General features: G+C 39.6%; 1 protein-coding gene across 2 annotated transcripts; it reads right to left on the bottom strand.

Annotated features, from left to right (window-relative positions):
• Nucleotides 1-368: 368 nt before the first annotated feature.
• On the bottom strand, nucleotides 369-17,271 carry fam120b (family with sequence similarity 120 member B). Of its 2 annotated transcripts, XM_071489421.1 has the most exons (15): nucleotides 17,156-17,271; nucleotides 16,594-16,719; nucleotides 15,452-15,642; nucleotides 15,054-15,187; nucleotides 14,726-14,848; nucleotides 14,275-14,466; nucleotides 13,548-13,818; nucleotides 13,257-13,434; nucleotides 12,737-12,838; nucleotides 12,213-12,385; nucleotides 10,051-10,143; nucleotides 6,091-6,297; nucleotides 5,682-5,835; nucleotides 991-1,276; nucleotides 369-875 (listed from the first exon to the last, which is right to left on the bottom strand). In XM_071489421.1, the coding sequence occupies exons 2-15, from the start codon at nucleotides 16,715-16,717 to the stop codon at nucleotides 845-847; spliced, it is 2,259 nt and encodes a 752-aa protein (XP_071345522.1). In that variant the 5' UTR covers nucleotides 16,718-16,719; nucleotides 17,156-17,271; the 3' UTR covers nucleotides 369-844. The 2 variants fall into 2 exon arrangements, with proteins under 2 accessions (XP_071345522.1, XP_071345521.1); XM_071489420.1 differs by lacking the exons at nucleotides 16,594-16,719; nucleotides 17,156-17,271 and having other exon boundaries at nucleotides 567-875; nucleotides 14,726-14,867; nucleotides 15,452-15,588.
• Nucleotides 17,272-20,029: the final 2,758 nt, after the last annotated feature.

Raw genomic sequence — 20,029 nt, 5'->3', positions numbered from 1 at the left:
GACATTTGAAAGAAATGTAATAATGGCACCAAAAATCTGAAGCTCCTAGGTACAGGGTTGGTGTAGTGTAGCTATCAGGACATTCACACTACAAAAGAGTTTAAAATATAACCTTCCTTCTCCATTAGTATCCATACAGGCAACATTCTTGTGTGTGTGGAAAAAACAAACTCTAGTTGCCTCATTTTGTTTTTGACTTGTCACAAATGGCTCCTGGTATCAAGTTAGTGTGTAAAGATACATGTATAAATCTATGGTGCTTTTCTTTAGTAATCTTAGATGTCCTATTTCAGCTGATATTCAACACCAGCATTACCGCTTCTCTAGTTAAAACCATTCAAAGGATTATGGCACTGGATACACACAGCTTTTAAGATCTTTGCCCTTTTATTGTCAAAGATAAGAGGTAAAAACAGGAGTGAGGATTAACCATTAATTCACTCAGTGCATGTTTGAAGTGGCTCATTTCTGTGTTTGTTTGCTTACTTCTCCTTTGTGTTGTTAATTTTCTGTCAACGTAAGACAGGTACATCCCTGAGATGACTCATGACCGACTTAAAAAAATACATCGACATAGTTTTTTTTTTTTTTTCACAATTTTCTTTCAGTTTAAATTGGCAAATGAAATCAAGTTTTACTCTGACTCCTCTTGATCCCCATTTACTACCATTTCAATTTACCTAGTACATCCTTTAGACAAACATTCCTGATGGGTGATTCGCTAATCAGTTTGCTCAGAGAAATTTGATTCTTTCTCTCCTTTCATCACGACTTTCCCATCCTCTTAACTCCTCAAGTCCTTCCCTCTAATCCTCTGCTCCTGTCCTCTCTGTTCAGGGTCGAGTTATGTTCCTGGTGCAGGAGGCTGAGACCATCTGAGGGCAGAGGAGAGGAGGACACATGATGTTATAGAACAGATAAGAACAGAAGACACATTAGAGAAGAAGAGGAGGAAACTCCCGTGACATTTTAGTGCCATCCTGGTGTTACCTGGGAGCCAGGTGGTATGTCCCTCTGCTGCGATACGGTCGACCTCTGGACTGTCCTGGAGGATGGCTCGTGCTCTGGGGGCCTCCGCTGTGGCAGTCAGGATAAGAACGAGGATGAAAATATTGGCCTCCGCTCATCCCTCTTCTGTGTCCTCCTCTTTCCCACTTTCTCTCTCTGTTTTCATATTCACTACAGTCTCTTCTGTCCTCCCCTCTTTCCCTCCAGCCCCCTCCGTGTCGAGGACCTCCTGTCACGTCTCCTCTCTCCCTCCAGCCCTCACCACCACCTGAAGATAAGAAACAAAGCTTTACTTATATTGTAACATTCAAAGAGACTGAAAACATAGTTTCTCAATCAGCTTTAGACTCTGAACAGTGTAGTGCTATATGAAATTTGAAACAACTTCAGTTATTTCAGATGAGATAATTTGGTATTTTTTGTCTTTTCTGAGTGATCATCTCACTGGTGAAGTGCACTGGGCTCCAACGGAAAACTGTGATGCCAGGTATTTCTGTGCGGCTTTGAAAATTGGCCAAAGGCAATCAAGTCTGATTAAAGAACACAGTCCGGATGAAGCCCTCGTCTGAGCTTTTTTACATTACAGAGAAATACTTCAAACAAATTTAAGGTGCTTTAAACCTGCATTAACTGATTTTTTGGCCGCTTTAATGAAGAAGGAGCAAACAGTGAACACAAACATTGGCATACAGTGTTATCACCTTTTAAGTTTATATAGCAAACCTGTTGGCAAACAGTTTCTTGTTTACACATCAAGCAGGAGCAGCATGAGTATTCATTTGGAGTCATGTTTCTAGTAACTTTAATAACGTAAGGGTTCATCCCAGTACCCACACTTGCAAAATCTAAGAGCAGTCAAGTACCTAATAGTGTGACATATATCCAGTAATTGCCACAGTGCCCAAGTACCCATTCAGACCCGTTTAAGTCCCAAGGTGCCCTCTATAGTCATTCTAAAACCTAGGCATTGTTTGAAAACACCCTCCAAAAACTTGACGGTTTTCTGAAAAATTTGATAGTGTTCACTAGCACCCTCCCCATGTGTATTTCAGTGAATCATGATAAATGTCATTGGCCATGTGTCTTGGAAACAATGACATCATATAAAATGTGCTTGCATCCGACTCTAAAGGCAGAAGCATGAAAACGTTGCACCTGGTCTTGAAGGGGCATACACGCATATGTTGACTGGGTGAGTAAGTATCAAATACTGTACATGACACAATCCAACTCAGATGATTTGTTGAGCTAATAAGTGGAAGTTATCTGGAAACACTTAAGAGGCACAACATATTATTTTGAATGGTTTGTGTGTGATAAAGTTTTTAAGAATGAATCAAAATCTATGATAAAAGATTATTATCATTATCTTGACAATGTAGGAACGGGATTATTAATATTACATAAGAACCATCTGTGTTAAGTGTAGTGTGCGTTTGTATTTTTTTCTTTAATGTGGGCACTTTACTAAATGGCTGCAACACTGGTCAAGACTACAAGTGTGGGTACTGGAACGGACCCTAAGACCAATATTCACTCCGCTTTTTGCTCCTGAGGGAAACATCTGACTGTTGAGCTGCTAAATGCTCCACTATGTTCACCAGCTACCAGCAAAATCTGCAGTGTCACTTGATAGTTCGCCATAATCATCACTATGAGTGATCTCAATATTGATTATAGCTGCTATAACTTGGCTTTTGACTTACTGTGTAATATGTTAATGTTACAAACACTTCAGACTGGAACCATGGATGTTTTATGATTAACTTTCATCTAGTGTCAGTTTCTAAGTGTTGTTTCTTACATTGTATATACTGTGATCAGTAGCCATCCAAGCTGAATTATTCAAAGAAAGAAATTAAGCTGAATGCTTCCAGATCATCAGATTGCGTCCATCAATTACAGTTTTTCAACCATCACAGTTGGCAACATTTGCTCTGCTGTATCATAAAAATTATTAACTTAATGAAGCTAAATGTTTTCCTGTTCCTGTTTAGCAACCATTATAATCTATCCTCACTTTCAGAAGCTTTTAACATACGTTTCACTCGCCAGATGTGGCAGATTTTAAGCCAATTACAAAGTGCTCAAAATAAAACATCAAGTCCAACTTTAGCCCTTGCCAATTGGGAGCTGTAGCTTGCTACCATCAATCCACTGCCTGAGTGTGAAACTGGAGAAACAAGCACATGAAAGCACGCTGTGCATAAGTGAACAATGTGTCAGTCAGGCCACAAGTACCAAAACTTTTTCAAGGTCTACTTCAGTGGTTGTTATGTCTTCTGGAAAAGTTTCTCTGACTTAGATTTAGAGTAAAACCAAACAAGGGAGACAAATAAGTTTAGAGAGAGAGATTAGAAATTATGCAAAATATGTTATTTCTGCATCAGAGGAGACTGAAATGTGTGTTATTGAAAATTAACATTACCAGATGACAGATTGGAGGAGAAAATAGAAGTACATCACTACTCTCAACCAGAGTAAAACACACACTGAAGCAAATGAGAGCCGATGTGAAAATGAGGTTGTTTTTCATTTACTTTTTGTCTTTTTTGGACAAAAATAGACTGAAGAGATGTGGTAGAACGTCTATACTGGATTCACTGCTAGAGTGTAATTGCAAGGGCAGGCGGGCAGAGGAGATATTTGCTGAGGAGACTAAACATCAGGCCTGATTCCAAACAAAAACCAAACCGGGCCCTCAACGATACCACATAGCGCCACCACTACTCTCACGCACACACATTCTCTCCCTCTCTCCCTCTCCCACACACACACACACACTCTTCATATCCCCACAGTTCTGTAGTAATGATTGGTGTCTGCGTCTAGCAGAAATGAAACACTGAGGTATAAAGAGTGTATAGCTTTCCATCTATAAAACCAGAAACATCCTCATGAGACCCACAGGGGTTGACTTGGGCAAAAAGCAGACAGTTCGGCGCAAATCGGAGACTCTGCGCCAACATGGCACGCAGAGAAACAGTCGCAAAAGGTTTATAAGTCGCAGGGTTGAATAGAAACGACGGGTTCAAATTTCATAGGCTACTGCTGAGTTGTCTTCTGAGATTGACTACAGAGTAGGATGGAGCATGTAAATTACAGTCGAGTGTTGTACTGACAGGGAGCTTGACTTGGCACATTACAATTAAGAGCATCACACAAACAGGCCACATTAACACTTATGCAGAACAAACTAGTACGTGAGCAGGGGGGTGAATATGTTGGAAAGACATCTGGCGAACCAGAAAGAGAACAAGAGTGATAAATGAAAAAAAAAGAAACAGAGAAAGTGTAAAGAGAGAAGAGAGAAAACTGAAAGGAAGAAGTGAAACAGAGGGGAACAACTGAGGGGAAGGGGAGCAGAGAGAGGGGAGAGACAGAGAGAGAAGCCTGTAATCAGTTAGTCTTGTTGTGTGTCTTAAAATAGAGCTCTCCCAGCCTATAAACAGAAACCTACTATTACTAGTGCACTGACAAAGCAAGTCTCGGACCCAAGCGTGCACTCATGTGCATTTGTGTGTGTGCATGCACACTGCGTTATGCATTAAGGCCGCAGCACACATGGACCTCATTACAGCATGGCCCTCTGGGTAATGTGGTTCTGTGTGGGGCACCAGAGAACTACAACCACAGATCAACTATCAGATTAAAATGCTGCTTCTCTGTTTGGCTCCAGAAACCAAACTGTTTTTCGTATGAGCTACAGTTTGCTCCTGCCACTCAGATCACTCGAGGCCAGTTTATGTCTGTGTACTTTGGACAATGATTACAAAGAAAGACTAGCTCCAAAACATGAAAACTGAACTACTGGATCCTTCCCAATAATACAGACATCATAATATCACTTTTATAACATGCCTTTTGGCATTTTTACTTCTTTATTGGAAAGTTGACGGTATAGACACAGACAAGAAACACGGGAGGAGAAGGAGGGATATGACATGTGACAAAAATTCAGATTTGCACAGCGGACATTGTGGTTATATGGTATGCATCCAAACCACTAGGCTACCAGGACGCCCCAGAAACACCATAATATTTCTTAATTCAGGTCAAAATATTTTTCTCCCGCTGACCTTTATTTAACCAGGATGGTCTCAAGATCAAAAAGTCCTGGCTGCATAATTATGCCACATGAAAACAACGTAGAACCAACACTCACAGACAGACAGAGTGAATGTTGAGTAAGAGTGAGGAAGGAGAAAACACAAAAGGCATTTAGTCAAAACTCACAACATCTCAACAAATCTAAGGTTGAACTTGTTCATTTCAGTACTTTAAAGTGAGTAATTTTTTGATTAAGTGGGTAGGTAAGTGTCTTTTTAAAATGTTTTAGATATAATTGGCAAGATCTTATAAACAAAAATGTGTTGACAGATTCTGATATAAGTCATTAATCACTCACAACCACTGCTGGTCACAAGTTGAAAGACAGTGAAAATTTGTAAAAAATCAGGTAGTTGGGGCGACCCGATAGCCGGGTGGTTAGGGTACACACCACATGAGCGCAGATGCTCTTAGCAGGCGAGTTGCCGGTTTGACGCCCTACTCATTCCCCCTCTCTCTGCCCCTTCCTGTCACTCTCTACTGTCGTATCGCATAAAGGCAAAATGCCTCAAAAATCAGGTGGCTGAAGTGTTTGGAAGGTGGTCTAACAAGATATGTCTCACCTGTGTGTCCGTCTTTGTACCCGGCTCCTGGTGTGGTTTTATGACTTTGCTCTGGTGCATTGGGTCTGGGTCTGTACTGCAGGACTCTGCCTCTCTTCCTGCAGGTTTCTATAAGTCTCTCTCTCAGGTGAAGAAACTGGGAGAGACAGGATGACTGGAGGAAGACATTAACACACTTCAGATTACATGTGCACATTATACACACTGCATTAACAAAGAAACATCTCAAAAGGAGGCTGGTCATATATGGAAAAATAAAAGGTAAAAATAAAACCAACATACATAAAAACAGTTGTAATAGAAGACAACGTCTCTCCTCAAATCTCTGTCACAAACAGCTTACACACACACACACGCACCCAAACACACATGCACACATTCCCCTTTTTGTTTTCCTGTCTCCACTCACATCGTTGTCCAGCAGCACAGTTTTCTCTGTCCCACTATGTGCCAGCAGGTACTTTGAGTGGAACAGCCGTCCGTCGAAGCTGTGCCAAGGCATCAGGGCAGCGTTGGGCAGCGGGCAGCCACTGGCGCAGTTAGCACCCAGCAGGTGGCTCAGTCCTCGGACATAGAGAGATCCCAGCTGCACCGCACGACTGGAGAGGAAAGGCAGCTGAGAGCAAAGAAAGAAAAACTGTTTTTATTTGAATGGTATCTTTATCATGAGGCTGGATACTTTGGTATGTTATATTTGCAAATGAAACAGCCAAGACTCGGCAGCAAACAGTGACTCTTCTGAGCCCGGTAACAAATGACTTCACCAGATGCGACAATAAATTCCTTCAGCTTAAAGTTTAACAACCGAATGACAGATCCTCTGCCCCAAACAACAACAGACCACACAGCTGGTCACTCGACTGTCCATAGAGAGAGACCTCACTGTTTCATTTACTAATGTGATTAATAAATCTTGCAATAATCTCCATTATTATTACAAAATATAAATCTTAATTTGACAGAAAAATCTTGGCTCGCTATCCTAAGTCCACTTACTGTCTTTCTAGTTGCCAATGAATCAATGAATCAACTTCAGTCTACACACCAAATATCCCCCTGGCCTGCAGCATCGTTCAAACACCCCCGCTGTAAAGAGGCCATCTGCTTTTTCAATTAGTGTCACCACCCGGAAGAAAGTCCTTAAAATTTCTCTCACAGTTACTAAAATAATTGCCGCTTCCCAACCCCAATTTGGACAGCTTTATCTGTTCAATCCTGACACATAGATCACATAATTATATACGACTCAGACCACCCACTTCCCTGTTACTTTACTCTGCTTCCCTCTGCTCCCTGGCAGACGGCAGTCAATCTATCTGTGTATCTGTCCATCTATCTACCATCTGAAGTGGCCAAAGGTGACACAAAATTGAGATGACTGTCTGATGGTGAAACTCTCAGTTTGGCTCAGTGCAACAAATCTACATTGATTTGAGAGTAAAATAATACATTGTTTTGTTTTTCTTGTATGAAGATTTTGAATAATGAGGCACTGAGAAGTAAAAATAAAAGGAGAAAAATGAAAGATTTAAACATTGTTCCTTATTTATCTGAATGTAAGAAATGTAGCTTTGAGAAAATCAAAGCTACATTTCTTACATTCAGATAATAGTCCAATTAATGGACAAAATACTAATACGTAAATCAAGTAATTTAACACACAATTAAACTCACAATTTTAAAAATGACTCCATAAAGATATCTTCCAATCTCAAACTCAATGGCTACATTTAATATCTGTTAGACTATATTAATGAAATTAATCAGACAAACATCTTAATCATAACAGATGCTTTATGTTCCCCACTAGGTTCATAAATTATGACAAAAAAGCAGGATTTTGTTGTTTGCTGATGAAGAAAGGAGAGAGGAAAAGAAAGAGGAAACTGGAAGAGGACAATAAAGAAAGAGGATGATGACGGGGCAGAGAGAAGGACAGCAAAGATAACAGCAGGCAGATGTTCTGTGTGTGTGTGTGTGTTTTCTGCTCTCACCTGTCCTCTAGCAGATAGCATTGATAACAGGGATTACGTGTATGCACACACTCACACACACACAGCCATGCCTGCCACCTGCTTCCAGTCAAACACAGCTTCACCTTCTGAAAACAATGAACCACTGCACAGAGACACAAAAGCCTGATTGTGCACACAAACACACCGACACAAAGAGAGAGAAACAAGATAGAGAGAAAGGTGAGCACAGACAGATAACGAAGAGAAAGTGCTTAGGAGTAAAAAGAAGAAGAACATGAGAACACACAATGTGAGAGAGACAAAGACAGAAGTGTGTGTGTGTGCGTGTGTGTGTGTCCAGCAGGGTGTTGTGTTCAAATGTGTGTGTAAATAGCTCCATGTGGTGAATGGCAGCCAGGACAGACAGGCGACTGTCGCCAGCACACTCTCTCTGTCTCACTCACACACACACACACACACACACACACACACACACACACACACACACACACACACACACACACACACACACACACACACACACACACACACACACACACAATCTCATGGGGAGAAATGTTGCAACAAAACCAGCACATCCCAAAACCTACCAACAACCCCTTTCCCCTAAACACACCAAAATGGTGTGACTCATATTATCTCCTTTGAAAACACACACACAGACACACACACACACATACACAGTCTCTAATAAATTAACATTTTAATACACAAAATCTTACTGTCTTAAAGTGAGGGGCACATGTTGGTCTGTGTGTGTGTGTGTGTGTGTGTGTGTGTGTGTGTGAATCTGTAGCTTTCTATAAATTGTGCATACTTGTGAAAATGCAAATCTGCATGTGTGTACGTGTGTGTGTGTGTGTGTGTGTGTGGTTAATCCATACACTAGTCACTCAGTTAACCCCCTCTGCTGATCTGAACCTCTCCCAGACAGCATATTCAAATCAACACCCAGCCCTAATTATTGTGTAGAAAACAGACGAGCAGCAAAAATACAAATTACTAGACATAAGTATGGTAATTAAGCAGTAAAAATAAATGGGGCTACAACAAGGCAGCAAACAGCATGGCCGTTTTCCCAGAGAATGGAAAAGCACAGCTGACAGCTCACAAGTCACATCATCCGAGTCCAGTGAAGACTCAGCATTCTTGCTGCCTTGCTGAGTTCAAGGACAGCAGTATCTAGATCAGGGTTTCAACTAATTATTATTTTCATGATCGATCGATCTAATAACTACTGTTTAATCATACAGTAAAACATTGGGAAAAAGCTAGCTAAAACACAGAGATATTCATATTTAAAAGGCAACTACATAACATCAAATCCTCAGATTTGAGAAACTGAAAATGGAAAAGTTTCAGTATTTTTGCCTTCATGTTCTGCCAAACTCTGCAGGCACCAGTCATCATTGAAAATACTGTCAGGTAACAAGGTCATCATACTGAAGCTTTTCCTGTAAGATATAAATCTGATTTGGCTCTAGAGCTGCAACAGTTCGTCAATAGAGAGAGAATGAATCATTTAATCAATTAAAGATCACGTCATATTTATGGTTTTCAGCAAATGAAACACTTTTGCAGCTTTTCCTTGACTTCACATTAGTGAACTAAATAGTTTGAGGTTTTGGACAGTTGTTGGGACAAAGGAGGACATTTTACGACGTCACCCTGGACTACAGGAACCTGTGCTATATTGTATTTTTCTTACTGTTTTCTTCTGTTTTATAGAACAAACAATAAATCAGGAAAATAAAAATTTGTTGCAGCCCAATATGTCAGAACTTAGACAGTTTCTTATTGTTCAACCCTCATATTTTTGCTGTGTAATATTCTCATAATACCCCATAATCTGTAATGAAACACTTTCATTTGGCTTTACTTTCAGATTGTGTCTGTACAAAAATATGTATAAAGCTCATTAATTTAAGCTTTTATTCTTCAAAAACTGCGTAAAGGAATAAAAAATCTGGAAACATTCATTTTTATTTTGAACTTTTAAGAAGGTGAATCTAAAAATCTGTTTTAAAAAAATATATAATGCAAAATTTCCATTCCACAGCTCCACTGTAGTTTACCATAATTGTTTAGTTTGTTTTGTATTTTTCCACAGAGTCTCAATCAGCAGAGTGTTTGTATTTTCTCCCAATTTATTTCTTCACTTTCTATCACTGGAAACATTTTCTGACCAGTGTTTGCCACAAGAGGACTTTGTTTACTGTAAACTGCAGGGAACATTGTCTTCTTGCAGCAGGAAACACAACACATTTGACTGCATTGAGACATAACATTTCGGTGAAAATCAGAAAATGGAGCAGGTCATTTTATGTATTTATTTTTCAATAAAAATCAATATGCAGTATCTGTTAATTTGCATATTTTTGCTTGTAACTGACCTTAATCTGCTGAAGCTCCTGGGGAGATTTTATGCTCAGACAGACACACTGACTCAGGTAGGCATCCACATCCTCTTGAGACAAAGTCTGTACCTGAAAACACACACACATAAACACACATACATCCACACATACACACACATGTACACACATAGCACCGCGGAGAATATATTGTTAGCCAATTCAATCACATCGCAGTGTGTCTTCTGCGCGGGTCAGTTTGTTTTGTCTGCTCTCTATGCAACAATTCAACAGAGAAAGAAACAATGCTGAATACAGAAACAAGGCTGCCCAGTTGTGTGTTCAAAACAAACAAACCCTGAAGCTATTTAAACAGAAGAGTGACGGGGGAATGTGAATGCAGCAGTAATCAGACAACAGCTACTGTTGTCTGTCCCAGCTTTGATTGTCTACTCGTCTAACGGTCCATCTAACAAGCTGCTCTTTGGACTGTTTGTTGGTCCCTCATCCATTTAAATGACTGGATCCAAGTATCCGTCTGTCTAAAATATGTATCTGTCTGCAATGCCGCCTGTTGATCTTTGTGTCTCTGAGTGTTCAACTCTATCTGAAGAGAGTGCTATTGGCAAAATTATGTCATACACCTTAATTTACTGAGGCCTAATTAGCTAGTTTGTTAAAACCTTACTGATCTTATGTTTGTCTCTGGCTTCTTGTTTTTCCTTTATGTTCAAATTTAACTTAAAATTAAACAGCACAGTTCTTTCATAACAAACTGTGTGATACAAGTGTGATGATACAATGGAAGACGCCATTTTACTGTTTTTCATAAGCATCTTTTGAAATCTTAACACAATGTTTGAAATGAATTTCTTTGGAAGGGGATGTTGTTTGTCAGGGAGTCATTTAAAGAGTGAATTACTATCTGTCTACACTGCATTTGTTACAGTGTTGATTAATGAATCTACAATAATTTTTGTTTAACTCCTGCAAAATGACGCATGCACCTTCATCCAGGTGATCTGTTCCTGCAATCTCTGTTGTGTTTAAGCTCCACCAGATGACGTCAATGCAAAAAGTGCAAACAAAAAACATAAATCTCTGCTGCGTTCACATTCTTTGAAAAGCGATCATCAATTCAAATTTGAAAACAAGGCATTACAACAGGATTACAAACAGCACATATGTTTATAGTTTAAAATTTACAACCAAAAAAACAGAACAGAAGAGATCTGGGGTGAATTAAGAATTCTCTTGAAATATTTAAAGCCTTTGGGTGGTTATCAGACCTTGTGCTGACATAAGAGCTTCAGTTACAAAGACCAGTGTCTGTGGTTAAACTGGGCCCTCAGTGGGTGATAATGGCTACCATCAAGCCACGGCAAAACAACACAAAACAGACTGTCAACAAGTTGTGTTTAACTTCACATCACAAGCTGACAAAAGAGCAAAATAATTGTTGTATATGTGTTATAGATGTAAATCCCAAATCAAGAGCTGACTTGTATGTTTAATTGTCACCAATACATTTGGTCTTTCATTTTCTGTTTACATAAATCACCAGGTGTTGCTTTATTCCCTGTATACTGCCATTATCTTGGCTGAAAAGCCTAAATACAAACTGAATTCTATTGTACTCAACTGCTTCATTTAACAGCTTAACTTGTTCATTGAAGGCTAAGCCAAACATGCAGCCCACACCACTGAAAACCAAAAGAGACATATCAATCACCGTAGAGACGTCATCGCACACATCACTAATGATGTTTTCATGGTCTTTGGCAAACGGAACACCCGACGGAGAAGGTTGTAAAAGTGGAAAAAATACTAGTATAACATCAGAGAAAATCACTTACATGTATTTTCAATTAGAATTAAATAAAAATAAATTACATTTTCCATTGTTGACTGTTCCTATACATGTAAACATTGGCTGATGATGATTCATGATATACGATGGCGTCCAATAATGAAATCATCAGACTGCATGCACAAATCTTCCATTCGGGGGTTTAGGTTTCCCTTAGCTGGAGGATTATATGTAGCTAGACAAAGTGTTTTCTTTTCCTGTTTGATTAATTTGACTTTAGTTTAAAAAATACCATCCTCTACACTGATTTGAATTTGGCTTCTTTCTTTCTTGTAGCTGTGTTGTCTTTACCTTGTGAAAACAACAACATAGAAGAAAAAGTTGACATTACCTGCAAGATTATGTAAGTGATCAGGCAGAGAGCAACCAGGAGAGAGCCTTCAATAGTTCCATATAAGTCAGAGAACTCCTGACAGTCAAAAATTGTTAGGAAGGATGTCAGGCGAAGGGCAGAAACATTAGGGCCAGTGCCAAACCACAATAAGTCCAGACTGGGACGATCACCTGCAGGTGTAAAAAAAAAAATGAAAAAAAGAGAAAAAGCTCTGTGGGTATGGTTGGCAAAAAGACTGCATGAACTGAGACTGATATTCTTAAAGTATTAAGTGCATTAATCTTGATGTCTATGTAAAAGCACCTTTTCAGAGTCATCAATGCCTAAGAGGCTACAGCACAACTGCTAGTTTATTTCCATAGGAAAACAATGGAAACAATTTTAAAACCACATGACTCATTTTGTTGCTTGAGCATTGTAAACTAAAGTGGATCATCCTCGCAGAGCAAAAAAAAAAACAAAACAAAACTAAAATTATGTCCTAACTTGACCCCAAGAATACAGAGAGAGAAACTGGGTACATGGGAGGCTGAGGGGGAGAGGTTGGACCATCTCAGGTTCCTTCAGAGGGTTTCCAGGGTACACAAACCATTCCCTAATCGCTGGAGTGCCAATAGTGCTGCCTGAAAACACAAAAAAGTCACAGTAAGACTTGGACTGACTTCACACCACTGTCTGGAGAGGACAAAAAATGTTGTCTTTATTTTTAAACTACAGTATACTCATGACACCACACGGTAAAAGCACAAACTCTACTACTGAGCATGTATTTCTAGTGGGGTGTGTGTACTGTATGTCCATGGTTATGTGCACAGTCTGCATGTTAGATATACTATGACCTCTCTTTTGCAACATTGTGTATGTCTACCTTGATATGAGCAACTGTCCTTGCTGATATGTGACTGCATGCTTACATGTGTAGTTTTCTGACTGTGTGCATGGTGTTGCCAGAGTGCATCTGGATCTGCATGTGTGTGAAATAGCCTTAAATATGTGTGCATGTCTGTCTTTATGTATATGCAGGTGATCCCTCAGTCCTACCATCATGCCCAAGCAGCAGTCCATAGATGTGCTGTCTGCAGGGTTTGTAGACAAGGGCCTGTGGCAGCAGCTCAGTGTCCTCCTCATCCTCCAAAGTGTTGCTACATTCAGTGAGTCCCTCACACACAACAGTGTAAACCATAAAACCCTCTGCTGCTACATGCTTCTCTCTGCATGCCTGGGGAAAACCACATGGGAGACAATATTTAGTCAGACTGGCATTTAGTACTCTCAGAACTTAAGAGACTTCTACAGGACACATGCCGTGTATGTATGTGAAACATAACATACCTTTAATATTTCTGGACTAACATATTTCTCAAAGGCAGAGCTGGCGGGATATGCAGAGATGTCACCTCGCTGAGGAACTTCCTGTCCAGGTAGTGAGTAGGAGTGGATCCCCCTCTTGAGTAGCTCTCTGTGAGGTGCTGATAGATTCAGAGACTGGAGGATATGGTCAGTATCTTCTGCTTGACTGGCCCACAAAGATCTCACAAGCTGGGATACAGCTAAGACCATCTGTCCCTGAGGAGCACCAGAGTGTGGTGCAGGATCGTTTTTCCTGGTAAACAATAAAACAGGATTGTCATGTAATGTCCTCATCTGAACTTTAACTAAGTTGGCTCACTGTTAAATGCCTAAATAAGATGAAGGGGTTTTTTTCTCTGCAGACAAAAATCAACAATTTTGGTTCAGCAGTTCCACATTGATCTAGACTAAAAACTAAATATACTATTGATCTCAGAGTGAACGGCTTACTTCTTGTCAGGTTAAACAGATCAGAGACTAGTTAGTGTATTCTAATTATGACTATCACAAAAAAAAATCCTTGTTTGAAGTAAGTCTGGAATGCAAAATAATTCCATGTCACATTTTTTTTTATATTATGAAAAGGTATTCATGTCAAGTATTCATATCAAGGTGGTATTCATTTGGAAGATAAGAATGAAAATTGAAATTCAAGATTCATGAATTAGAGGAAATATGGATAGAAAGCAAACAGCAAAGTTAAAGACACCTGTACGTTGCCATGGCATTATTCCTGATGTGTTGCATCCGCTCCTCTGACACGACATCGTTACCTAGGAGACACGCCAGCAATGGTAGCTGGAAAATAGCCAATCCAGTGGCTCGGCAGAACCTCTGTCGGTCGTACAGGACAGTGGTGAGGCTGTTTATCCGCAGCTTTGCCACTGACAAGTAGGGGGCACTTTAAAAAAGAAAAACACATGCTCAGATCAGACAGTTTATACACATTTTCCATGACTTATCAATAACAATTTTAAAGTTTTTTTTAAAATACTTTAATTCCAACCACTTTAAAGAAATTAACTCATCGTGTTGAATATGCTTAGAACATATGTTTACTGTCTCATAGATCCTGGGTTCTAATACCAAAATGGGAGACTCTTTGGTGATGCTAACATCTGGCATTTACTTGGTGTAACAACATTATAATTTTAACAAACCTGTCATATATGATGAAGTCTGAGTCTTGTCCCAAAATGCCCATGCAGCTATGCTCGTCAGCATAGCTGGCAATCTCATAGTCAGCCTCTTGCACTGAGCAAAACACTTCTTGACCCAATGATCTGTAAACAATAATAAAATCTATATTGAGAAAAAAAACAACAATTAAAATGGTAAATCTGCCATTAACAGCAGGAACGAGAAACATCATCAGATCGAACTTGATGTAATGAAGTAAAGTCTTCTGAATACATGATTTTCACTGTATATGCTGTATATTATCCACAAGAAGGCTACAGAATAGTGATTGTTCTTCGAAATACTAACCTGAGAGCAAAGCTTGTGAATGTTGCCAGACCAGAAGGCAGACAAAAGAGCTCTCTGCCAGGCTGCTCTCCATGTGCCTTCATGTGAGAAAATATTTTAGAAATTTCTCTGTTCACCCTGCGTCTCCTCTTCACCTGCAGACAGGAGAGGATGTTTGGAAACAGGAAGTTGAGACTGCCTAAATCAACAAGATCAACTGAGAAAACTTAAAAGATTACGATAGGAGAGATGTTTAATACACCATGCATCTGTCAGTGAATTCTGTAACTAAAGACATGAGTGGATAGAGAGTCTTTTAACAGGCAAATGTTTAAGATGTGTTGAATTAAATCAATTTCAACATATTTGCTCAAAGAAAATAGTCAAACTCCTCAGGTTTACAGTGTTTCTTTCCTCACCCACTCTTGTCTCTTCTGCTCTTCCACCACCCCATCAAAGAAGAAGACCAGTCTGATGCCTGCAGAGGTAAATACCTCCACCCAGTTCTTTAGGATGTCCATATACTCCTTCCACTGTCCCCCACACACCCAGTCCTTACATGAGTACCAGTGGCGCAGACAGGCCATACCATCCACAACAAGTGTGGGACCTACACAAAGAGTGAAAATTCAAAGGTAACAGAGCCCACATCTAAACACTCATCCCCAACAACAGGCACGAAATGTCTGGTTTTTAGTTTTTTGGTATTCAAAGCTACCAGCCTTTAGATCATCAAAACTTTTGTTGCCTCATTGCTGCCAGTGATATAAGAATTACTCTCATCTTTCAAACAACATGCTAATGTCTGTGTATGTTGCTGTGGGTTGGCAATGTTGGTACTTATGTGAACACCACCAGGTTAACAATTAGGGATAGTGAACACACTTATAATGTATATATATATATATATATATATATATATATATATATATATATATATATATATATGTTATATATATTATATATATATGTGTGTTATATATATATTATATATATATATATATATGAAATGTATATATTATATAAAAATATATAAAAATAAATATTACAAACAGAAATAAAACAGAAAAAATTATATGCTGTCCATCAAATGCAATGTTTTTTGTCTATCATCTAATATCATCTTTTAACTCATTTAAGGATTCGAAACAGTTGCTGTTTTTGTCACTCTGGCAAGACAGGTGCATGTGTGTTTTCTCACTGACTGCATTAACTAAAAATCTCAGTAACAGTACCCTTAGAAACGACGTAAGTGGGTGTATGGGTGCTACCACTTATGCTGTTATTATTGAGACATGACCTGAAACAGGCACTGTTGACAGATGTATTCAGTATGGTGGAGATCATCTATTCATTTCTGTGCTGTGTTTATAGAAGTGGTGAAACAACACCATTCACCACTAAACTGGCAAAATGAGAAGTCAGATTTCTGGGTTCCTGTAGAAAAAGGGACACCATGCATGTGATATATGGAAACTTTAAAAAGCGTTGAAGACAAAGATAGAAACAGAATACTGTATTGAAGCTGGACCCCAGGGACACTCATACATCCTCTGTCTACCTGTGCTGTTATCTGTGGCTGTGCTTCTGGCAACATGTTGCGTTGCCATTTCTCTCAGGTTCACAGTCACACAGACATCTGGACAGCAGCAGTCCATGAAGTACTGAAGACCCTTCACACCCATCCCTACAGAGAAGAAACCAAAGGACAGAGGGAAAGTGGCTTCACTGGAAACGTCTGAGGTTAATTAGTGAACGCATTATACTATGCCAGTCTGGCATAATGTATTACCACATAATGTATAAGTCTGGCATAATGTAATACGCCAGACGGTCGCTTTAATTTCACGTGTTCATAACATCATATATTATAATTGGTGAGCCTGTTTCGACCTAACTTGGCTGCAGAGCAAACACGATGCGGCATCTAGCGAGGTTTTTCAGGTCAGTGCTCAGTGAGGAGGCACCTGAATGCTAACAGTTAGCTTAGCTTCCAGCCGATAAACTAATCGTTTAAGAAAGCAGCCGCGTCCCCTGTCCTTACAAACCAACTCGTATCATACCAAGTTATCTCTGCAAATACCTTCACCCCTACTATTGCTTTAAATAGAAAAAAAACTTACTTAAACTCTTGATATAAGGCCAGCATTTAATGTGTTGTGTTGATTTGGTGAAAATGCAAATTACTTCCTGTAAACTACGCGCGACGTCATCACGTTGCAAAACAAAGCGCACGTGTTCGGCACATGGAGTGAGGCCGCTGTGACTGAGAGCTGGTAGAAGTCATAGACTGTATATAAGAGGTAGAAGTAGGGTAGAAGTACACAAAACATTTACTTGAATGAAACTACGGGTACAGCTGTGTAAATATAGTCCATTACAAGTAGCCTAAGCGCCCTGCATTCAGAAGTGCTCTTAAGTTAAAGCACACACAGATTTAATCGCTTTATACAAGATAAATCTGGGAGACTTGACCTCGGACTGTAACTTAAATGAAACTGTGAGAAGTTTAAAAGGGAAATGTCTCTTTGGCGGAACTACCGACAGTTTATGTGCTCAAGTTGGTGTCACTTTTTTGTAAGGGCTTTTATGTTGTATTTTATAACCTCATCATTTATTTGATGTTTTGTTTTTTTTTTTTCTTCTGGACAATTTTAATTTTTAAAACTAATCTGTAATTATAGTTGTCAGATAATCATTGTGCAATAAAAAGTACAAAATTTCCATCTCAAATGACTATAAGTAGCATAAAATGAAAATACTAAAGCAAAGTACAAATACCTCAGAACTGTACCTCAGTTTCTTTCCACCACTGGTGATTAATACAAATATAATAGATTATGCTGAACCAAAAATAAAATATCTCCTTTAGACACAAAATAGAGGCCTAATTCAGGTCATCTTAGTACTGACACTGCTGTAACTAAGAAAAACAAACACCCTAATGTGGCATGAATGAGATTGGACAACTGAAGGTTCTGTGGATTCAGTCCTCCCATAATAACTCTCCAGGCTAAGATCAGACACAGGCTAATTGCTCCCCAGGCTCTCCTGGAGAATAGGGGCTCTTCTCTGGAGTCACAAGCTATTAGGTCTATACCTTCTTAACACAAAGCACCCCCATTCCTTCAGTTCAATTGTCTGAGCAGAGCAGGAATAAAGAAAAGGGACATATGCTGGCTGTCAGTCCAGCTGTCAGCATCTGTCGTTCCACAGCCAGATGCTCTGTGGACTGGGAGGACAATCCATCCCTCCTGGTCAACTGATCTTCAAGACAGGAGGAGCTGTGTTGTAAATCTGCCCCCCATGATTGCATTGAAAAGTTACGACCGATGGGCCCATGTAGACCACATAGACTCAGAACTTGGCATAGTGGCCCAGTGTTTGATAGATAATTTAGCTGGGCTATATGATCTTCTTATCCACTGTGAATAATATTAAAAGTGGTTTAGTCTGAGATGAAGTGCAGAGAGGTCATCCAAGAGTAAGAAGGTTGGACAATCATTAAGTCTACGAAATGTTAGAAATTGAGAAAAATGGCTGCCACAACTTCCCAGAGTCCAAGGTCTTCACATGTGCATCTTCATATCTTGTTTGAAGTAACCAACAGTCCAAAACCCTGTTTACTACCATAGCTACCATAACTGTAACCCATGGATGTTGCCATTTTTGTTGAAAACTTTCTGTAAAACAATTAATCAATTCTCAAGCTCTGAATTGAAGACAGAAAAAAAATCCTTGTTGTGCTGGACAAAGGTGGTATTTCTATGAGCACTATGCACTGTGACTCTTTATTGTATTCATTTGGGTTAGTAATAATAATTATAATTATTCTTACGGTTTTGACTGAATTGGCATTTTGGTTATCTTCAGTTGAATGGTAAAATGTTGCTGGGTTTTTTTCTAAAAAGTATATACTTCATCAAGCTCATACTCAGCTCCAATACCAAGCTCACAGTTTCTGGATCCTGATCTACGTGTATGTGTCACACATGTAAAATATAAACACAGTGCACACAAACCTGGATGTGCACACCTATGCATATACAATGTGCAGTACCTTCATGCCCCTATATATCCTTTTATGTGAACACAATGACCAGCCCAGAGACAGGACTTACATAATCCTGCATCCCATTTGCACCAGTCAGTGTTTGGGTCTGTTGCCTATTCACTTTGAATCTTTTCAAATTCCTCCTCCTACAGTGACTTGTCCTTCTCTTCAATCTCCTCCTCTTAAGTTCCTCCCCCATGTTGCCTCCCTCTCCTCCCCGCTCCTGACCAAAGCTTGACTCAGGAGTAACAGAGGCAGATGTTCCAGGAGCACACGACTGCCCTCAGCCCTACCCCCCAACACCTCCCATTTGTACTGGATCAGCAGTTAACCCCCGGAAAGAATTGACCATACAAGCACGCACACACTCATACAAAGAACACCGCTGCCCAAATCTGTACTGGCTCAACAGTTGTCCATCTAAATGAACAACACACACACATACACACATATACACACCGAATGCTGCCCAGATCCACTCAGTGTCCCTGATAGTAGCCACCCTGGGGTCAGGCCTGGTGTCAGCGTCCAGAGCCCAGGGTCTCTCTGGGCAGCTGGTCTGACTAATCCTGCTGCTGGAGGCCACTGGTTCTCAAACTAAAGGCCAAGGACCCCTGGAGGCCACAGGGCAGGGAGCTCAGGGAGCAGGGAGTGTGCGATTTATTCAGTATGCAGGGGTTTTTGTCTTTATGATTTTTTATTTGCTTGATTTAAGCCTGAATCAAACTTTACATGTCATGGTGGAGAAAATGTAAATACAAATGTCATGTGGAAATTTAAAAGCTGGGTCGCCAACATCATTACAAAACTGTTACATCATCAAAAGTATATTTGTTACTGTAAACTTATGTTTTATGGCCACATGCTTCTCAGATCTAAAGACTGTAGAAACTGCAATTATTTAATTAATTAACTAATTAGTTGTCAGAAAATGATGAAAATA

The sequence above is a fragment of the Trachinotus anak genome, unplaced genomic scaffold (genome assembly GCF_046630095.1).
Source record: "Trachinotus anak isolate AG129_WGS33_773 ecotype Australia unplaced genomic scaffold, CSIRO_AGI_Tana_v1 ptg000011l, whole genome shotgun sequence".
Taxonomy (NCBI): Eukaryota; Metazoa; Chordata; class Actinopteri; order Carangiformes; family Carangidae; genus Trachinotus; species Trachinotus anak.
The sequence above is the reverse complement of the archived record's forward strand: the minus strand, read 5'-3'. Positions and strand labels throughout refer to the sequence as shown.

Excerpts from the sequence above, each read along its gene's own strand:
- fam120b (XM_071489421.1), bottom strand. The coding sequence starts at position 16,717 with ATGGGTGTGAAGGGTCTTCAGTACTTCATGGACTGCTGCTGTCCAGAT. Across the intron at positions 15,643-16,593 it reads AGCCACAGATAACAGCACAG|GTCCCACACTTGTTGTGGAT; the intron begins GTAGACAGAGGA and ends CTCTTTGTGTAG. Across the intron at positions 876-990 it reads ACATACCACCTGGCTCCCAG|ATGGTCTCAGCCTCCTGCAC; the intron begins GTAACACCAGGA and ends CTCTGCCCTCAG.